The following is a 17,238-nucleotide window of genomic DNA, read 5'->3' as shown; positions in this document are numbered from 1 at the left end:
TTCATGGATGGTGGCAAATGCATTATGGGGGTCTTGTAAAATAGTGGGAACAAAACAGCAGGCAACAAAGCGGTAAACCTATTTGGGCTACTGAACTGTAGGAAAACATTGATGCCCAATCAAATAATATGGTTAAAAAGGTGCATTATATGCCCAAGAGTCAGGCTACTGAACAACAACAAAATAACCATCAGGTAGATCAAGCTGCCAAAACTGAGGTGGCTCAAATAGACTTGGTCTGGCAACACAAAGGTGAATTATTTCTAGCTTGGTAGGCCATGAAACCTTGGACCATCAAGGAAGCAATGCAACATATAAGTGGGCTGTAGTTAACTGCAGATGCTTGCAAAGGTTACTCATGACTGTGAAACACACCACGGTTGAACAAGCCAAGTGGATGAAACCTCTCCAGGGGAAGGGTGATAAAAGTGTAAATATAGAGAGGCATGGCAGGTTGATTATATCACTTTACCACAAACCTGTGATGGTAAGAGTTATGTGCTTACTATGATGGCAGCAACCACTGGGTGGCTTGAAACATACACTGTACATCACGCCACCACCTGAAACACCATATTAGGTCTCAAGAAAGAAGCCCTCCATCAACACAGCACTCCATAACTGAGTCAAGCAATGGAATTCATTTTACAAGTCTTCTTGTAAACTGAGCCAAAGATCACAGCATTGAGTGGATTTACCATATCCTCCACCATGTACCAGCTTCTGCTAAAATTGAATGGCACACTGGATTGTTAAAAACTACACTGAAAGCAATGGGTGGCAGAACACATAAGCATTGGGATCAGCATTTGGAAGAAGCCACCTGGTTGGTCAACACTCAAGGATGTATCAGTCCGGCTCCCTACATTCCATATAGAGAAATAAAGTTTCTGTAGTACTTGTATAGAGTACGATGGGGAAAAAAGCAGTTTGGGCCTTTCCAGCTTTAGGCAAGGGCAAACCTCCCAATCTTTCTCTAAAATGTACTACCCCATTTGGAATTAAACAGCACTCTCATCAGACTGGATGTTAGGAAATGCTTCTTATCTGAAAGAGCAGTCAGGTGCTGGAATTGGTTGGTTACTCAGGAAGATGGTAAAGTCACCAACCCTGAAGGTATTTAAGGAAAATGGTTTATAGAAAACTAATGGTGATAGACAGTTGGACTGGGTGACTTTGTAGAACTTTTCTACCCTTGGTGATTCTATGAATAGAACAGGACAATCTAAAATACTTCTGTCACTAGAAGCTGCTGCCTGATTGTATGGTTAACAGAATGAATAAGGCCAAAAGGCATTATAACTAAGATAATTTAGAGAAAGTATAGTTAGAAGGATTACTGTGATGGAAAGAAACAATCAAAATAAAGGAAAATGCTCACCCATATCCTAGACTCACAGTAAAAAAAAACCAAAAAACTCCAAAAGAGCAATCTCCATGACTGGTAGTTAGCCCTTAAATGGGGTCTAGGAAAGGTGGAGCCAGACTCCACCCCTTATGGTCACACAGGTGAATTACCTTCACCTGTGCTCCCATGGCTGACACAGTGCTTGCCTCAGGTGATCAATCAGTGGTTCAGGCCGTAATTCAACAGTTCCCATACACTGATGCTCAAGAACACAGTGAAAAAAGAAAGATGTTATACCACCTTTAGTGAAAATTACAGTTCGTAATCAAGAATTTCACTCAGAGAACAAAAAGAAAAGCCCATGCAAATTAGCGGAAAACAAAAACAAAAACAAAAAACAAACCACACACAATCAACAGGGTATCCAAGAAAACAGCTTGTATTTTACGCTTCATAATGTTACAGAATCACACACAATGCTAACTGTGAAAGACATACATCTCTTTAACTTACCTCAAACTCTAAAAAAATAAATCTTAATACACCCTTATACAATCAGGAACATAGTCTTTATTCTAGTATTATGTCTGCATTTTAAACAGATTACTGCTGAACAGGTAAGCAGTAAACAAAATTCATATGCGCACTGTCCATACTACTTTGGTTCAGAAAGATGTATCAACATTTGCAATTGAGGCATAAACTTTCTTTCAGATACATCTCATGTATTTTAGCAGGAATTAAACCAAAAATACTTTCTACACTAAAATATTTAACATATTCTTAAAATACAGAATTCTTGTAGAAGAGGTGTTCCATCCCTTGAATCACTTTTGTGGCCCTCCTCTGGAAGAACTTCAACACATCTGTGTCACTCCTGTACTAAGGACTCCAAATCTGGATGCAGTACTTCAGGTGAGGCATCAGCACAGAGTAAGAGAGGCAGGATCATCTCCCTCAGTCTGCTGGCCGATATAGAATCCCGGGGGGGGGGGGGGGGGGGCAAGATGAAATATGTAGGACTGTGCAGGAATTAGAAAAACCTGGGATCATAAGGCCCGCACATAGCTTGTATAAAAATTTCCCCCATAAGGCCAGTGTGGAAGTCAGATGGCACATGGTAAATGACAGTGGACTATAGAGTTAAATAAGGTCATGCTGCCTACTTGTGCAGCAGTACCCAATAATGCCTCCCTAACAGACACATTGAGTAGGGAAATAAAAACATATGATTCTGTCCTAAACATGGCAAATGCATTGTTCAGTATTACAATTGCTGAAGAATCACAGGACCAATTTGCATTTACATGGGGAGGCAGGCAGTGGACCTTTCAAGTCCTGCCACAGGGGTGCGTATATTCACCAACATACTGTTATAACCTGGTGGCGTGTGACCTAACAGACTGGAGAAGACCTAACAATGTCAGCTTGTAACACTGTATTAATGATCTCATGTTGATATTTGACTCCCTGGAGGCAGTAGATCAGGCAGCAGATTCATTGACCACCTATCTGCAGGAAGAAGGATGGGCTATAAACCCACAGAAGGTGCACACAACGAGTTGCAGAGGCCACTGAAGGAGAAGGAGAATCAAGTCAATTTGCAGAGGTAAAAGTTGTCCAGCTGGCCTTAGAAGTGGCTGAATGGGAGAAGTGGCCAATGCTGTATCTTTACACTGACTCTTGGATGGTGGCAAATGCCCTATGGGGGTGGTTACAAAACAACTGGCAATATAAGGGTAAACCTATTTTGGCTGGTGGACTGTGAAGAGACATTGCTGCCCAAACAAAAAATATGGTTGTGAAGGTGCGTCGCATAGATGCTCATGTGCCCAAGAGTTGACCTACTGAAGAACAACAAAACAACCATCAGGTAGATTGAGCTGCCAAAACTGAGGTGGCTGAAATATTCTTGGACTGGCAGAAGAAAGGAGAGTCGCTTTTAGCTCGGTGGGCCCATGAGACCTCGGGCCATCAAGGAAGAGATGCAACATATAAGTGGGCTAGAGACCGAGGGGTTGACTTAACTATGGACGCTATTGCACAGATTATCCATGACTGCAACACATGCGCCACAATTAAACAAGCCAAGAGGATGAACCCTCTTTGGAAGGAAGGGTGATGGCGAAAGTGTAAATATGAGGAGGTGTGGAAGGTTGATTATATCACCTTGCCATGAACTTGCGATGGTAAGCGTTATGTGCTTTCAAAGGTGGAGGCAACCACTGCATGGCTTGAAACATGCAGTACCTTGTGCTACTGCCCGAAAAACCTTCTTAGGTTTGGAGCAGAAAATCCTTTGGTGACATGGCACCTCAGAAAGAATTGAATCTGATAATGGGATTTCAAAAATTTCAAAAATTCAGTTGTGCATATTTGGGCCAAAGAATATGGCATTTAATGTATTTATCATATCCCCTACCATGCACCAGCTGCTGGTAACATTGAGCACTACAACAGGTTGTTAAAAACCATGTTGAAAGCAATGCGTGGAGAAACTTTTAAGCATTGGGAGAAAAATCTGGCAGAAGCCACCTGGTTGGTCAACACTAGAGGATTGTTCAGTCTAGATGGTCCTACACAGTCCAGTTCCCTCCATACCGCAGAGACAGACAAGGCCCCTGTGATACATGTAAAGAGCACGTTTGGAAAAGTGGTGTTGGTCCTTCCAGCTTCAGAAATGGGCAAACTTCTCAGTGGAAATGTTTTTGCACCAGGACCTGGGTTCATCTGATGGATAATGGATAAAAATGGGGATGTCCAGTATGTACCACAAGGGAATTTGATGATGGGGGAGTGCAGTCAGTAATTCCATGTATATATTTGTATATAGATATGTTTGTATGTAATGCATGTCAATTAGTTTTTTGTTTGTATATAGATATATGTTAAGCATGATGTGATGATGTGGAATAAGGGGTGGAATGTTGTGGTTTTGATGTCGGCATTCCACATCAAAACATCATATTGTGAGTTAAAGAGTTAATGCTCTAGTGGGAAGTGGAAGGGGGATGGAGCTCCAAACCAGACACCAGCTACACTCTGGCACACTTTTTGCTTTCTCAGCCTGCCACTGAGATAAAGCACTTGTGATTTCCCTGCAATTTTACTACTGTTAGATTCTCAGATTTTGGATAATTTTGTCTTTCCCAGTCCATAAAGACTCTGGTCTTACACTGTCAAAGCACATTATCATTATATTAACGACTTTTTGTTCTATCAACCAAGACCAAAAAGGCAACAATGCTCTTACCTAATTCTCTCCTCTTTCTCTCTATGAACCACAGTAGCAACAATTGACAGACAAATAAATCCATGAGAACAGCAAGATAAGAAATAAATACTGATTTATGCTATATTTTCTGTTAGCTGAAGCCCTGATCAAGTGAAATAAAACTATCCTAACTGGCTTCAGTAGAACTTCTCAATTGCAGGGTTTTTGTTGTTTGTGACTGTTATGTGTGGTTTGTTGGGTTTTTTTTTGTTGTTGTTTTTTTTTGTTTTTTTTCTGCTACTACACACGTGCCTCTCAAACAAACTGAAGGCACCTCTGAAACATGAGAATCAACAGATATAGTTTAAAAATTACCTCTCCAGCTCTATAACCTGGCTATGATTTGATTGGTTATTTTGAGAATTTGCAAAAACCTATTTGAACAATCAAACTTTCTTTAGAACAATCTAGCAGAATGCCAAAGTAATTACTATAATATATACATATTTTAAATAAATTGTAAAATATACAAATAAATGGATTGCAGTCTCACTTAGAGAAAGGGCATCTTCTCATTCCAAAAAAGACTTACCATACACACGTCAAATTTTTATAATACTAACTGGTGTAACTACTCCAGGTGTATCTTCAGCACAGTAGCTAGCTCACAATGCATCTATGTCACCCTTGTTTCTGAGCAAAATACAGTATATCTAGATTAGTAGGTGGAATCACTCTACAAACTTATTTTTGCAATAAGCCAAGTTTATGCTACGGAAGCTGTGAATTTGATTCTAATGACCTACATGCTGTTGTTAAAATACAATTAATAGGAGAACGGAAGTAAATAAAACATGGTCTTGTTTTAAATTCACATTCTCAAAACAAGCAAATACAATATATGTATTTTAGGTTGTAGATGTACTAGCCAGAAAATAGTATATGAAAGTAACAGTTTGGATCATCATCAAAAATAATACTCTGCACATACAGCTCCTTTGAGATTTGCTCACAATTTCCTACAGAAAACTAAATAACAGGAAAAAAAAACAAAACAAGAAAAGAATCCAGAAAGATGCAGATAGAAAACAGATACAGTATCCCTAATTTTCTTTGTTACAGTATCATAACACACACAGTAGAGACAGCCCAAGCATGATCACAAATGACCATGAGATACCTAAGCTGAGGACCCAGATTTAGCTGATTGCTCAGAAAAAAAAGAATGCATTCCACATTGAAGCATACTGACCTTTTAGAAGTATGCTATAGACAACAAAAACAGTCACTGCAATTATTCTACAGCATTTGATTATCTACTACAAAAACAGGGACTGCAAGGGATTGCAGTGACAGCAGAAAGGTGTTTCTAATATCTATCTTGCCTAACAGCTTAAAGCATTACTAAAAATCCAGTTCTGGCTTACAAAACAAAAGTGGACCAAGGACATTTTAAGTAAGTGACTTATATATAGCAGTACCCATGACCCTACAAGTGAACTTTCTGCAAGACAAAAGAAGATGCAGAACAAAAAGCTGATACACATACCAGGTAATTATTCCCATGTTTGGATTTGAGCATTCGTGTTACATCTTGTAGACTGTGGAGGTAAGTTTCCTCAGAACAGTCAGTAGGGAAGGATACAGCAATGATCCGTTCAGTGATGTAAGTGAGGTCAAGTTCATAGCCCTCCTCCATTATGTGATCAAAGTCTGCACTTCGGCACTTTCTGAGAAGAAATTAAATGAGGCAGTTCAGAACAAAGCAGCAGAGAATAAATAGTATATTAATGAAAGAAACTGCAACTTGGACTCATACAATCAGCATCAGCTGTTTTCACAAATTCTTCAGTATGTAAATGAAGTACCCAAATACCAGGGTTCTTCACATCAAAACTAATGAAAAAAAACTCTGCAATCAATAATGTAGAAAAGCAGTAAGATTAATGCAAACAATTTAGTAAACACTAGCACAAAATGTAGGAGTAGAAGGGAGCTTTTGCTGAGACTTGAAGAAAAAAAAAAAGAGTTTACAATTTTTGGAAGAAGGGTCAGGAAAACTGGAAAGAATATAAGGATGTCACTAGGATAAGCAGATGGAGAATTAGAAAAGCAAAAGCCTAGCAAGAACTTCATCTAGCCACCACTGTTAAAGAAAAGAAAAAAAAATGCTTTTACAAATATATTAACAGCAAGGGGGGAGCCAAAGAGAATCTCCCATCTTTACTGGATGCAGTGAGGAACACTGTCACTGGGGTCAAAGAAAAGTCTGAGGTTCTCAATGCCTCCTTTACTTCTGTCTTTAACAGTTAGGCCACTTATACTCAGGGTACTCAGCCCCTTGAGCTGGAATGCAAGGACAGGGACCAGAATATACACAGAACTTAGGAGGAAACAGGGAGCTGCTACTCCAACTTATCTGTCATATGTTCACGGGGCCAGATGGAATCCACCCAAAAGTACCAAGCCACCCAAGGAGATAGTGGAGTCACCTTCTCTGTATGTGTTCAAAAAGGGTAGATATCACACTGAGAGACATGGTCTACAGCAATTACAAGCATGGCTTGATGGTTGGCCTAGTCTTTTAAATATTAATGATTCTATGACAAGGCAAAAGTAAGGTCTTCAAATATGTCCAGTTCTTTTCTCAGAGAAGGAACTGTATAACTGTTCTTTGCACAGCAAAATATGTCTTGCAGAAGACTGATTTTAAAAATCAAAACCACAAATAACAAAACCTAAAACATGGCAGCATTATGTGACATTACCACACCAAATATGAAAGAAATACCTACTGTGATCCTTCGTCACAACTGAAAGAGGTCTTCAAAACACTAATGGAATTCTGGAACAAATAAAGTATAAAGGTTAATACAGTAGCTTTCTTGTTGTATTTATGTCAACATTGCTGTCTTTTTGCCTCAACATTGTTATAATCCTACTGTAGAAAATTGATGGGAGGGGAGAGGAACGGGGGAGGGGAACGGGGGAGGGGAACGGGGGAGGGGAGGGGAGGGGAGGGGAACGGGGGAGGGGAGGGGAGGGGAGGGGAGGGGAGGGGAGGGGAGGGGAAAAGCCTGAGTGGAGAAGAATCCTGGCTCATCTAGTCAGTTACCAGTACAAAGAAGAAAACCTCCAGTGTGTTCAGGTATAACAGAAGAAAGCCACAAGTTCTCAACAAAAAATTGTCTGCAATTATCTTCTTCACAGTAAATTTACTAGAATTTGTGGATAACAGTATAGATGCAACTAAGAAGATGGCCTGAGTTGCACAGAAAACATTATTGCCACCCCACAAAAACAACAATACTACTAATAAAGAAACCTCTGTGAAAGCGTAAGTACATAAAAATATATGTATGTAGTCATGGATCAGAACTCTACACTCCGCAACTGACACCAGAATAAGCTTGCAATACTGAACTACAGACAACACTTGAAAACAAAAGCAACATGCACAAGACTAACATTATGAAACAGATGTTCTTCTATTGCAATAGAGAGCTGTTCCTGAATGGAATAATGAATAGGTAAAGACCACGCTTTCAAGTCATTCTTTCTGCTTCTTTTTCAATGTCAATTTCACTTTTATAGTGGTGAATCAAATACCTGCACCACAGAGTTAACTACAGATATTTACCATGACATCTCTAATTAAATGTAATGGCAAAGGATCCCAAAAATTATTTTGTTCTTTCCTTGTTTTACTTATTTCAGAGACTGTTATAGAGGTATATTTTTAAGTGCTATGAATACTTACAGTTAGCAGAAATTTCTACATCACCTTCAAGACCAAGCTCTATTGCACTTCAGTAAATGCATTTACTGTTAGTTGTACTATGAGCATTACAACAGCAACATTAACAAAGAGCTGGGAAGGGACACTTCATTTTGTAACATAGCACACTTAAACAAATTAAGACAAAAGGTTTGCACAGTGAACACAATACAAAAAACTTAACGCTCTACCTGCTAGAATGTCTTAACTCCTTTGAATGTAATCAGTCTAAAAAGATTTTAATCTCTTTCTTTTATTCTCCACTATTTGACATTGAAGTAAGGAACACAGAGTTAATTTCACTGTACCTGGACAAAAGGGGGGTGGGTATGACACTAGGTAGCTAGGAATCCAAATCAAAGACAATTTCACGCAGCATAGAAATCAAAGTGGGTACTCTGAAAGAGGCTAGCAAATACTTTGTGAGGATGTAATAAAAATGAACAACCACAGAAAAGTAAGTAAATAAATCAGGCCTAGTAAATGGAAAATAATTAAGTAAAACGTAATTACTTACAGTTCTGGTTACATGATTTTCAAAGGTTTCCAAATTAAATGCCTGCAAAATGAGAAAAAAAAAAACTTTATTTTTCCAGCTAATTCAAACATGTTCTAAGGAAGCCCTCAATGTATTCAAACAACAAATAAAACAATTCATTCAAAAGCATACCTATATTCTACAGTACTAATAATCAAACTACCTTTCAAACACACACAGAACACAAATTGATTTTACATTATCACCCCCTGAATTCACGTCTTTTAAATCAACATTCAGCACTGAGGGTGCTTTACTCCAAGTTATAATATACACAGAAAACAAGGTATGATACTGTGTATTCCCTTATATTTTTTCCAGTCTCCCGCTCTACGCTTTTTCATGGAACAGAACACATGTGGGTGTTGATAAACTGAACTACCCAGGCACATTCTAAGTAGTCTGTAAAATCTATATTCACAGCTTTAAAACACGTTAAGTTCTATCTGTTGAAGTTTAAAATAAACATTCTTAAAAATTCAGAATCGACTACTATGAAAATATGACAGAAAAAAAATCACCATCCATCAGTACATTATTTCAAATTATGACTACAGTCATCAACACAAAATTAAGGCAATGTAATACAATGGTAAAATTGGATTAAAAGACCTCAAAATGTTTGCTTAAGAGTCCAACAAGGGCAAAAATTGGCATTTCATAAGATAACCTAGGTTAAGTATTTCACTGTTCAGGATTATATTGTGAGAATAACACAATCCAAATGAGAGAATTATTTGTGGTTAAACTGGTTTTAAACTGGTGCTACATAAGACTGTACCAAACTTCAGTGTGCCCTATTCCACAGACTTGGAAGAAGTTCATTGCACATAAGCAAATACCTAATGTTTAACTAATTAAACTATTGTTTCAAAAGAAAATTTCAAATTCTGTTCAAAAGACCAGCAAGGTTTTACCCAAATAAGATTACAACTGCTCTGGCACATACACATCTCCATACTCTTTGTTTATTCCCCATGGTATGTGTACTTGCAGAAAGGCATTTTAGTTGAGTCCCTTATCAAAGATTTTTAATAAGGTAGCTGGAATTCTTCATGCTTCTAATGAGGTCTTCTGGTGACCTTGATCCTCTTTTTCTGGCTTTAGGCATCTATTGCTGATACTGACATTTATCTAATAGAAGTTGAATGAGGTCCCCCTCTAACAAGCAATTTTAGTTTAAAACTCTCTTTACCTGTTTGGCAAGACTGTAAATGAAGATGCTTTTCCCCTCCTTTGACAAACAGACCAGATCAGTCCCTCAAAAAGTATCATAATTGAAAAAGACAAATCCCTGGATATGATATCAATCTCACAATCATACCATACATTGATCTGCACATTCTATTGGTCCTTGCAAAGCCTTTTCCTTTAACCAGTAGGAACAAAAAGAAGACCACCTGCATACCACAGCCTTTTACAGATGCTGCCAAGGGCTCTGTAGTTCTTCATGAATAACCTTGGACTGCTCTTGACAGTGTGAAATAACCACAGTTTATAGCAGTCTATGTGCTGTATTAAGTGTTGCTAGTCTCTAGCTTCCCTAATATACACCCCAGGTAGAAAATATACCTCTCTTGAGCTTGGTCCGTCCTCTGTATCACCTACAGCTATCACCTGTTGTATATTCTTCCTTGTATTGGTTCTTAACACAGGGAGAGGACCAGGCTGGCTGGAGCCAGCATCTGCCCTAATGTGCGATGAATCCAACCTTTTCAGTCCACACAGTAGTGGAACAGTTCTGCAAAAGCAGATGAGGCTTCACTGAAAGCCTCTTTCTCCTTCTTCATGAAGCTTTTCAGGTTAAGTTGGATATGGCAACTTGATCCAGTAGGAGGCATCAGAGTCCTGGGAAGGGGTGAGTGTAACATTCTACTGAAGTCACTTCCAACCCAAAGCATTCTATGATTCTTCTATTGAAATACCTAGCTGATCAAAGCTGGATTCTCATGATCCATAAACTTCAAGACATCAAAGTAACTGGCAGCTCAATAAAGAGTTTAAAATGAAAGCTAAAGCATCAAAAAGACACAAAGGAACACATGCCCATGCTGGAAATACTGGCATTTGCCCAACATGGGTACCCCAGAATATTTGTTGATGGGAACCCCAGTTGTAGTGGAATTGCCTGATCACAGCCTTAAACAGTGAATGAGCATCTGGGTGACCTGAGTGGAGGAGCCCAGGTCCATTGGTCCTCCCCCTCTCTCCCTCTCGGTGGTGCTTCCTGGAGCACAGATATGCTCAGAGCCTGCACGGGTTGCCCCCCATCCCCGGCTCCCTTCCTTCCGGCGCGCCAATGTTCGAAGGAGAGGAGGCTGCGTTCCTTAACTAAACGGTCGCTGGGAGGGGTGAGTTCATTCCCCTTATCTCTAATATCTCTTTCTGTAGCGCATCTACCTCAAATAAAGGCTCTGTCACCGCCTTTGCTTGCTTTACACTTGGCGATCCAGGCAGCCTAATACCCTTTAAAAACATTCACTATGACCATTCTGAGTAATACCATGGGGTGGTTTGCACGGGAAAAGACCACCCCCTTAAATGACCTTTTGCCCGGGCACATCCCGGGATTCCTAGGATCCCCATACCATGGGATTGCTACTATTATTGAAAAATGGGGCCCCCTGCGAGACAGAGGAAACATCCATGAATCCCCATCCCAACTAGCTGACTATTTTCTCTCTCTCAACAAAAACATACTGACAGGAGCGGCAGTTAGCTGTGTCTACGGCGACATGGCCGCTGCTGATGGCTTTGAACCAGATGAACGCAACTGAAGGGGGTCTGCTTGATGAAAATCAACTCTTACGTGACTGTATTAAAGAACTAGAAAAACAAATTGCAGTTTTGACAGGAAAAATACCTAAACCGGTCACTCCCTTATGGAAGGTCCGAAATATATTTCTAGAAGTTACTGGGGACCCTGTAGAAGACAACCCATATAACCTGGTTTCTGAAAATGAAGGCACTAAAAGGTCAGATTTGAGGTTCCACTGGAGCTAGATCCCTTTGAGATCCGACCACCTGTAACTCAGAAAACAAAAAAAGCACAGGAGAGACCAGTTGGGCTGCCCCCTGACCAGTGGCCCGCTGCCCACAGCACTTTACATGTAACAGCTTGCCCATATACAGCAGCTGAATTGATGGATCTAATACAACAGTTTAGACAAAAAACAAGAGAGAGTATACCAGCATGGCTGCTCCACTTATGGGACATGGGGGCAGAAGGTGTTATGGTAAATGGGCCAGAAATTTCAAAACTGGCATCCATTACCACTCACCCTGCCCTCAGACAGAGACTATATGCTACTGCCCAACATAATGATGAAAATCATTCATTAATCAAATGGTTAACAGCTGCGTGCCGTATAACATGACCAAACAAAACTGACATCTCATTAAATACAGGTCTATGGTCTTCTATGGAAGATCTGCAAAATTATATTCGGGAACTGGGTATGAGAGGGGCAATCTATGAAGAAGATTTTGAGAGCCCAGGCCTGATGAAATTCTCAGCAGGAATGAGAGATCTTATCCTGCAGCAAGCTCCACCTCATCAGTATGGTACTTTGGTATCCATACTGAACCCTCTAAGTGGCCTCAGGCCATCATACAACAGGCTGCCCTATTGGTAGCAGATCTGGGGGAGACATAGTGCCTGCGGGCTAGGCGCAATGTCTGAATGGTGGTGGAAAGGTCAGAGATCCATCCACCACCACGACCTAGGAGACAAGCCTCTAAGATAATACAATCTGGACCCATCAGGGTATCGAGGAAACAGATGTTTAATGACCTGATAAGATCAGGAGTTCAATTTGAAAAGATTGATGGACAGCCTAACCAGGTATTATTACAACTATGGAAACAGTTGCCCAACAATCAAAGATTCCAATCCTCCCCCAAAAGGGAAGGAATTCGATTCACAGAACACATTCCACAAGACACATGGAATCTAGAAGACTTCATGGTGCCATTGAAAAAACGTAAACCTCCTCAGGTGGCCCGGGCAGCCACAGTTGAGCCGTCAGAGGAAAAAGACTTGGAGATTGCAGAGCTGATGGCATGACAGGGGAGCCAAAATTCCCCAGGAGTAGGATCTCTACAGGAGACCAGAGACCCTATGTTGAATTAACTATTCATTGGTCCAGAAAGAATGTACAACAAGTGATGGCGCTGGTAGATACTGGGGCAGAAACATCCATCATATATGGGGACCCAAGTAAATTCCTGGGCACTAAGGCTATGATAGGTGGGTTCGGGGGGCAGATGATCCCTGTAACCCAAACATGGTTGAAACTGGGGGTTGGGCGTCTTCCACCCTGGGAGTACAAAGTGTCTATTGCCCCAGTTCCAGAGTACATATTGGGGATAGACATCTTGAGGGGTTTGACTCTCCAAACCACTGTGGGAGAGTTCAGACTAAGGGAAAGATGTATTAGCATCCGGGTGGTACAGGCAATTTTAAGGGGCCATGCAAAAATTGAGCCTATTTGTTTGCTACAACTCCACCGGATCACAAATACAAAACAATATAGACTCCCTGGTGGGCAAGAAGAAATTAGCAAGACTGTGCAGGAGTTGGAGAGAGTAGGGATTATTAGACCTGCACACAGCCCATAAAACTCCCCCATATGGCCAATCAGGAAGTCAGATGGTACATGGCGAATGACGGTAGACTACAGAGAACTAAATAAAGTCACTCCACCGATACATGCAGCTGTACTCAACATTGCCTCCCTCATGCATACGTTAAGTAGAGAAATAGAAACATATCACTGTGTTTTGGATCTAGCAAATGCATTTTTTAGCATTCCAATTGCTAAGGAATCTCAAGACCAGTTTGCATTCACATGGGAGGGCAGGTAGTGGACTTTTCAAGTCCTACCTCAGGGATACGTGTATTCACCTATGTTTTGCCACAACCTGATAGCGCGTGACTTGGCAAATTGGAACAAACCATCTACCATCAAAATGTACCATTACATTGATGATCTGATGCTGACATCCAACTCAATTGAGGCATTAGAGAAGGCAGTACCATCATTAACTACTTATTTACAAGAAAAAGGATGGGCTATAAACCCACAGAAAGTACAAGAACCAGGGCTATCAGTTAAATTCCTGGGTGTTTTCTGGTCAGGTAAGACTAAGGTCTTACCCAGTGCAATCATAGGTAAGATTCAAGCATTCCCAGTTCCCACAACACCAAAACAGTTGCAGGAGTTCTTGGGTATATTAGGATACTGGCGATCCTTTATACCCCACTTAGCACAACTCCTAAAACCTCTATATCGATTAACAAAAAAAGGCCAAGTATGGGATTGGGGTAAAATGGAGCAAGAGGCCTTCCAGCAGGCAAAAATTAAACAGGCCCAGTTAACAGTTAAACAGGCCCAGGCACTGGGTATATTCGATCCAACCCTTCCAGCCGAACTCGATGTGCATGTAACTCAAGAAGGATTTGGCTGGGGGCTGTGGCAGCACCAGAGTTCCATTCAAACCCCAATTGGGTTCTGGTCACAGGTTTGGCATGGAGCAGAAGAAAGGTACAGCATGGTTGAAAAGCAGTTATTGGCTACCTATTCTGCACCGCAGGCGGTAGAACTGATAACTCAAACTGTAGAGGTTATTGTTAAAACGACTTTGCCAATTCAGGAGTGGGTGAAAGATTTAACCCACATTCCTAAGACAGGGGTGGCCCAATCACAAACAGTGGCAGGCTGGGTTGCCTACCTCAGTGAGAGAAGCCGCCTGTCATCATCTCCACTGAAGGAAGAACTGCAGAAGATACTTGGCCCAGTAACATATCACAGTGAAACACCTGAGGAAGTAATTGTCACTCGCCCCGAGAAAAGTCCTGAACAGGAGGGGCAATAACATATTCCAGAAGATGCCTGGTACACAGATGGATCCAGCAGAGGGAACCCAAGTAGGTGGCGAGCTGTTGCATACCATCCCTCAACTGAAACAATATGGTTCGAAGAAGGGGATGGACAAAGTAGCCAGTGGGCTAAGCTACGAGCTGTGTGGATGGTGATAACTCAAGAGCCAGGCAATGGCGCATTGAATATCTGCACAGATAGTTGGGCAGTCTACCGAGGGCTCACATTCTGGATAGCACAGTGGGCCACTCAGGACGGGGCGATCCATGCTCAACCTATCTGGGGCAAAGATATGTGGGTTGATATATGGAACGTGGTTAGGCACAGGACTGTGCGAGCATACCACGTTTCTGGACATCAACCCTTGCAGTCGCCAGGCAATGATGAAGCTGACATTCTGGCTCGAGTTCGATGGCTACAAAATACATCAGCCGAAGATATTGCCCAATGGTTGCATTGGAAATTACGGCATGCAGGACAGAAAATCATGTGGGCAGCAGCTAAAGCATGGGGACTGCCCATACAGTTACCGGATATTGTCCAGGCATGTCAGGACTGTGATGCTTGCTCACGAATGAGACGAAGACCTCTGCCGGAAACAACGGCCCATCTCGTTAGAGGACACAACCCTTTACAGCGATGGCAGATCGATTACATAGGTCCCCTTCCGCAATCTGAGGGGGCCAGATATGCCATAACCTGTGTTGACACAGTGAGTGGACTGATGCAAGCTTATCCTGTGGCAAAGGCAAACCAAGCCTATACAATTAAAGCTCTAACTAGGTTGATGGCATCATATGGGACTCCTGAGGTCATCGAGAGTGACCAAGGTACACATTTCACGGGTACAACTGTGCAAAAGTGGGCTGAAGACAACAACATCGAATGGTGGTTTCACCTGCCTTATAATCCAACAGGAGCAGACCTAATAGGAAAGTATAATGGAATCCTGAAGGCTGCTCTGAAGGCAGATTCACAGTCCTTGCAAGGGTGGACCAAGAGGCTTTATGCAACCCTGAGGGACTTGAATGAGAGACCGAGGGATGGCAGACCCAGCGCTCTAAGAATGTTGCAGATGACTTGGGCCTCCCCGCTTAGGATACAAATCACAAGCAAAGACACCTCACTTGAGCCACAAGTTGGCACCATGAATAATCTTCTGCTCCCAGCCCCTGAGGACCTAGAGCCTGGGAAACACAAGGTAAAATGGCCTTGGAAGGTGCAAGTAGGACCAAAATGGTGTGGTCTCCTTGCACCTTGGGAGAGATTGTTAGAGGTTGGGGGATCAGTAAACCCTCCTGTGGTTGGTGCATGGCCAACAGAGGTTGTAATTGACACTCCAATTTTCATTGCAAAAAGGACATTAATTATGTCCTTATGGCAAATTAGAACTCCCCCCTTAGTACCTGACAGTGATCCAACCACAGATATCAGGCCAAAGGGTATGGTATAGAAGGCCAGGACATGCTCCAGTACAGGCAGAGGTATTGACTCAAGACCGAAATACAGCCTGTATCCTACCATGGAGAGCAGACTTACCCTTCCTCGTACCTGTTAAACATCTGTATTACTCCCCTTGAGGTTATCAAGTTCACAGGACAGCCGGCAGGAGCAAGACCACTCCAGCACGCTCCAGTGACCATGAGGAAACATCTTGACATCTGGTGGTGGACTGCTGAACTTTCGGGAACTGGCAAGCATGAACCTAACTGCTACTGGTCCTTAAAGAAAATATGCCTCCAGAAGGAACATCAAGTAATGGCCCAAGAGAACCACAAAAAGGGACTACAAATACTGGCCTTCAGTGCCCTACCATTCTATATTGCGATGGGTATTGTACATGTACCACGATGTACTTTGTTTTTTGAGCCATCGAAACAGCAGGAGATTGTGCCCAACCTGCTCAGTTGCTGGTTCATGCTGTGAAGAGGTGGAGTGTTGTTACAGGCACAGAACAAGATCTCGCAAGAAGAGACAATTCCCCACTTTTGCAAAGTTGCTTCTAGAAAGTTTTAGAAAGTAAAATGCTGAGTCACTTAGGAGGAGTAATGCGCACGCGCGACCCTAACTTATATAGGGATGCTGCTGCTAACAATAAACGCCATTTGCTGTTCACCACATTGGTGTTGTGAGAAAGTAATCTTTTTGTTCGTGGTAAGAGGGAAGGAACCTGTAAATAAGTAACTGTAGTTTGTGATTTAGCATGTAACGTATAAAGAAGCTTAGCTTGCGAAAACACTTGCCACAAAGGATAGACACTACTATAAAGAAGCCTAGCTTGCGAAAACACAAAACTTGCACAAAAACCGGGAGCTAGCCTAAACACGCTCAAGTGCTCAAGGACTAGTGATTATGCAATTAACCAATGAGATTTGTTCATATGAATAACATACCAGAGAAGGAAAAACCACCAGACAAGGTCAAGAGGAAGATATGGAGGAAGAATACTTACTTCAACCCATACGACCGCCGGGAGGC

The 17,238-nt window shown here is 41.6% G+C and overlaps 1 protein-coding gene across 4 annotated transcripts in view; it reads right to left on the bottom strand.

Moving 5' to 3' along the window:
- Positions 1 to 17,238, bottom strand: part of TNS3 (tensin 3) — a 225,407-nt gene that overhangs the window by 120,547 nt on the left and 87,622 nt on the right. For 3 of the 4 annotated variants that reach the window (XM_065752995.1, XM_065752996.1, XM_065752998.1), the window contains exons 2-3: positions 8,858 to 8,899; positions 6,112 to 6,292 (exon numbers count right to left, since the gene is read on the bottom strand). In XM_065752995.1, the coding sequence (XP_065609067.1) occupies positions 6,112 to 6,261 (150 nt within the window). In that variant the 5' untranslated portion in view covers positions 6,262 to 6,292; positions 8,858 to 8,899. Of the gene's footprint in view, positions 1 to 6,111; positions 6,293 to 7,357; positions 7,408 to 8,857; positions 8,900 to 17,238 lie in introns of all 4 variants that reach the window. The other variant, XM_065752997.1, reaches the window with a different exon arrangement.

The sequence above is a fragment of the Cyrtonyx montezumae genome, unplaced genomic scaffold, assembly GCF_038088225.1.
Source record: "Cyrtonyx montezumae isolate F1298 unplaced genomic scaffold, pur_monq_1.0 scaffold_8, whole genome shotgun sequence".
Taxonomy (NCBI): Eukaryota; Metazoa; Chordata; class Aves; order Galliformes; family Odontophoridae; genus Cyrtonyx; species Cyrtonyx montezumae.
Note: the sequence above shows the minus strand (reverse complement) of the source record. Positions and strands in the feature narration are given on the sequence as shown.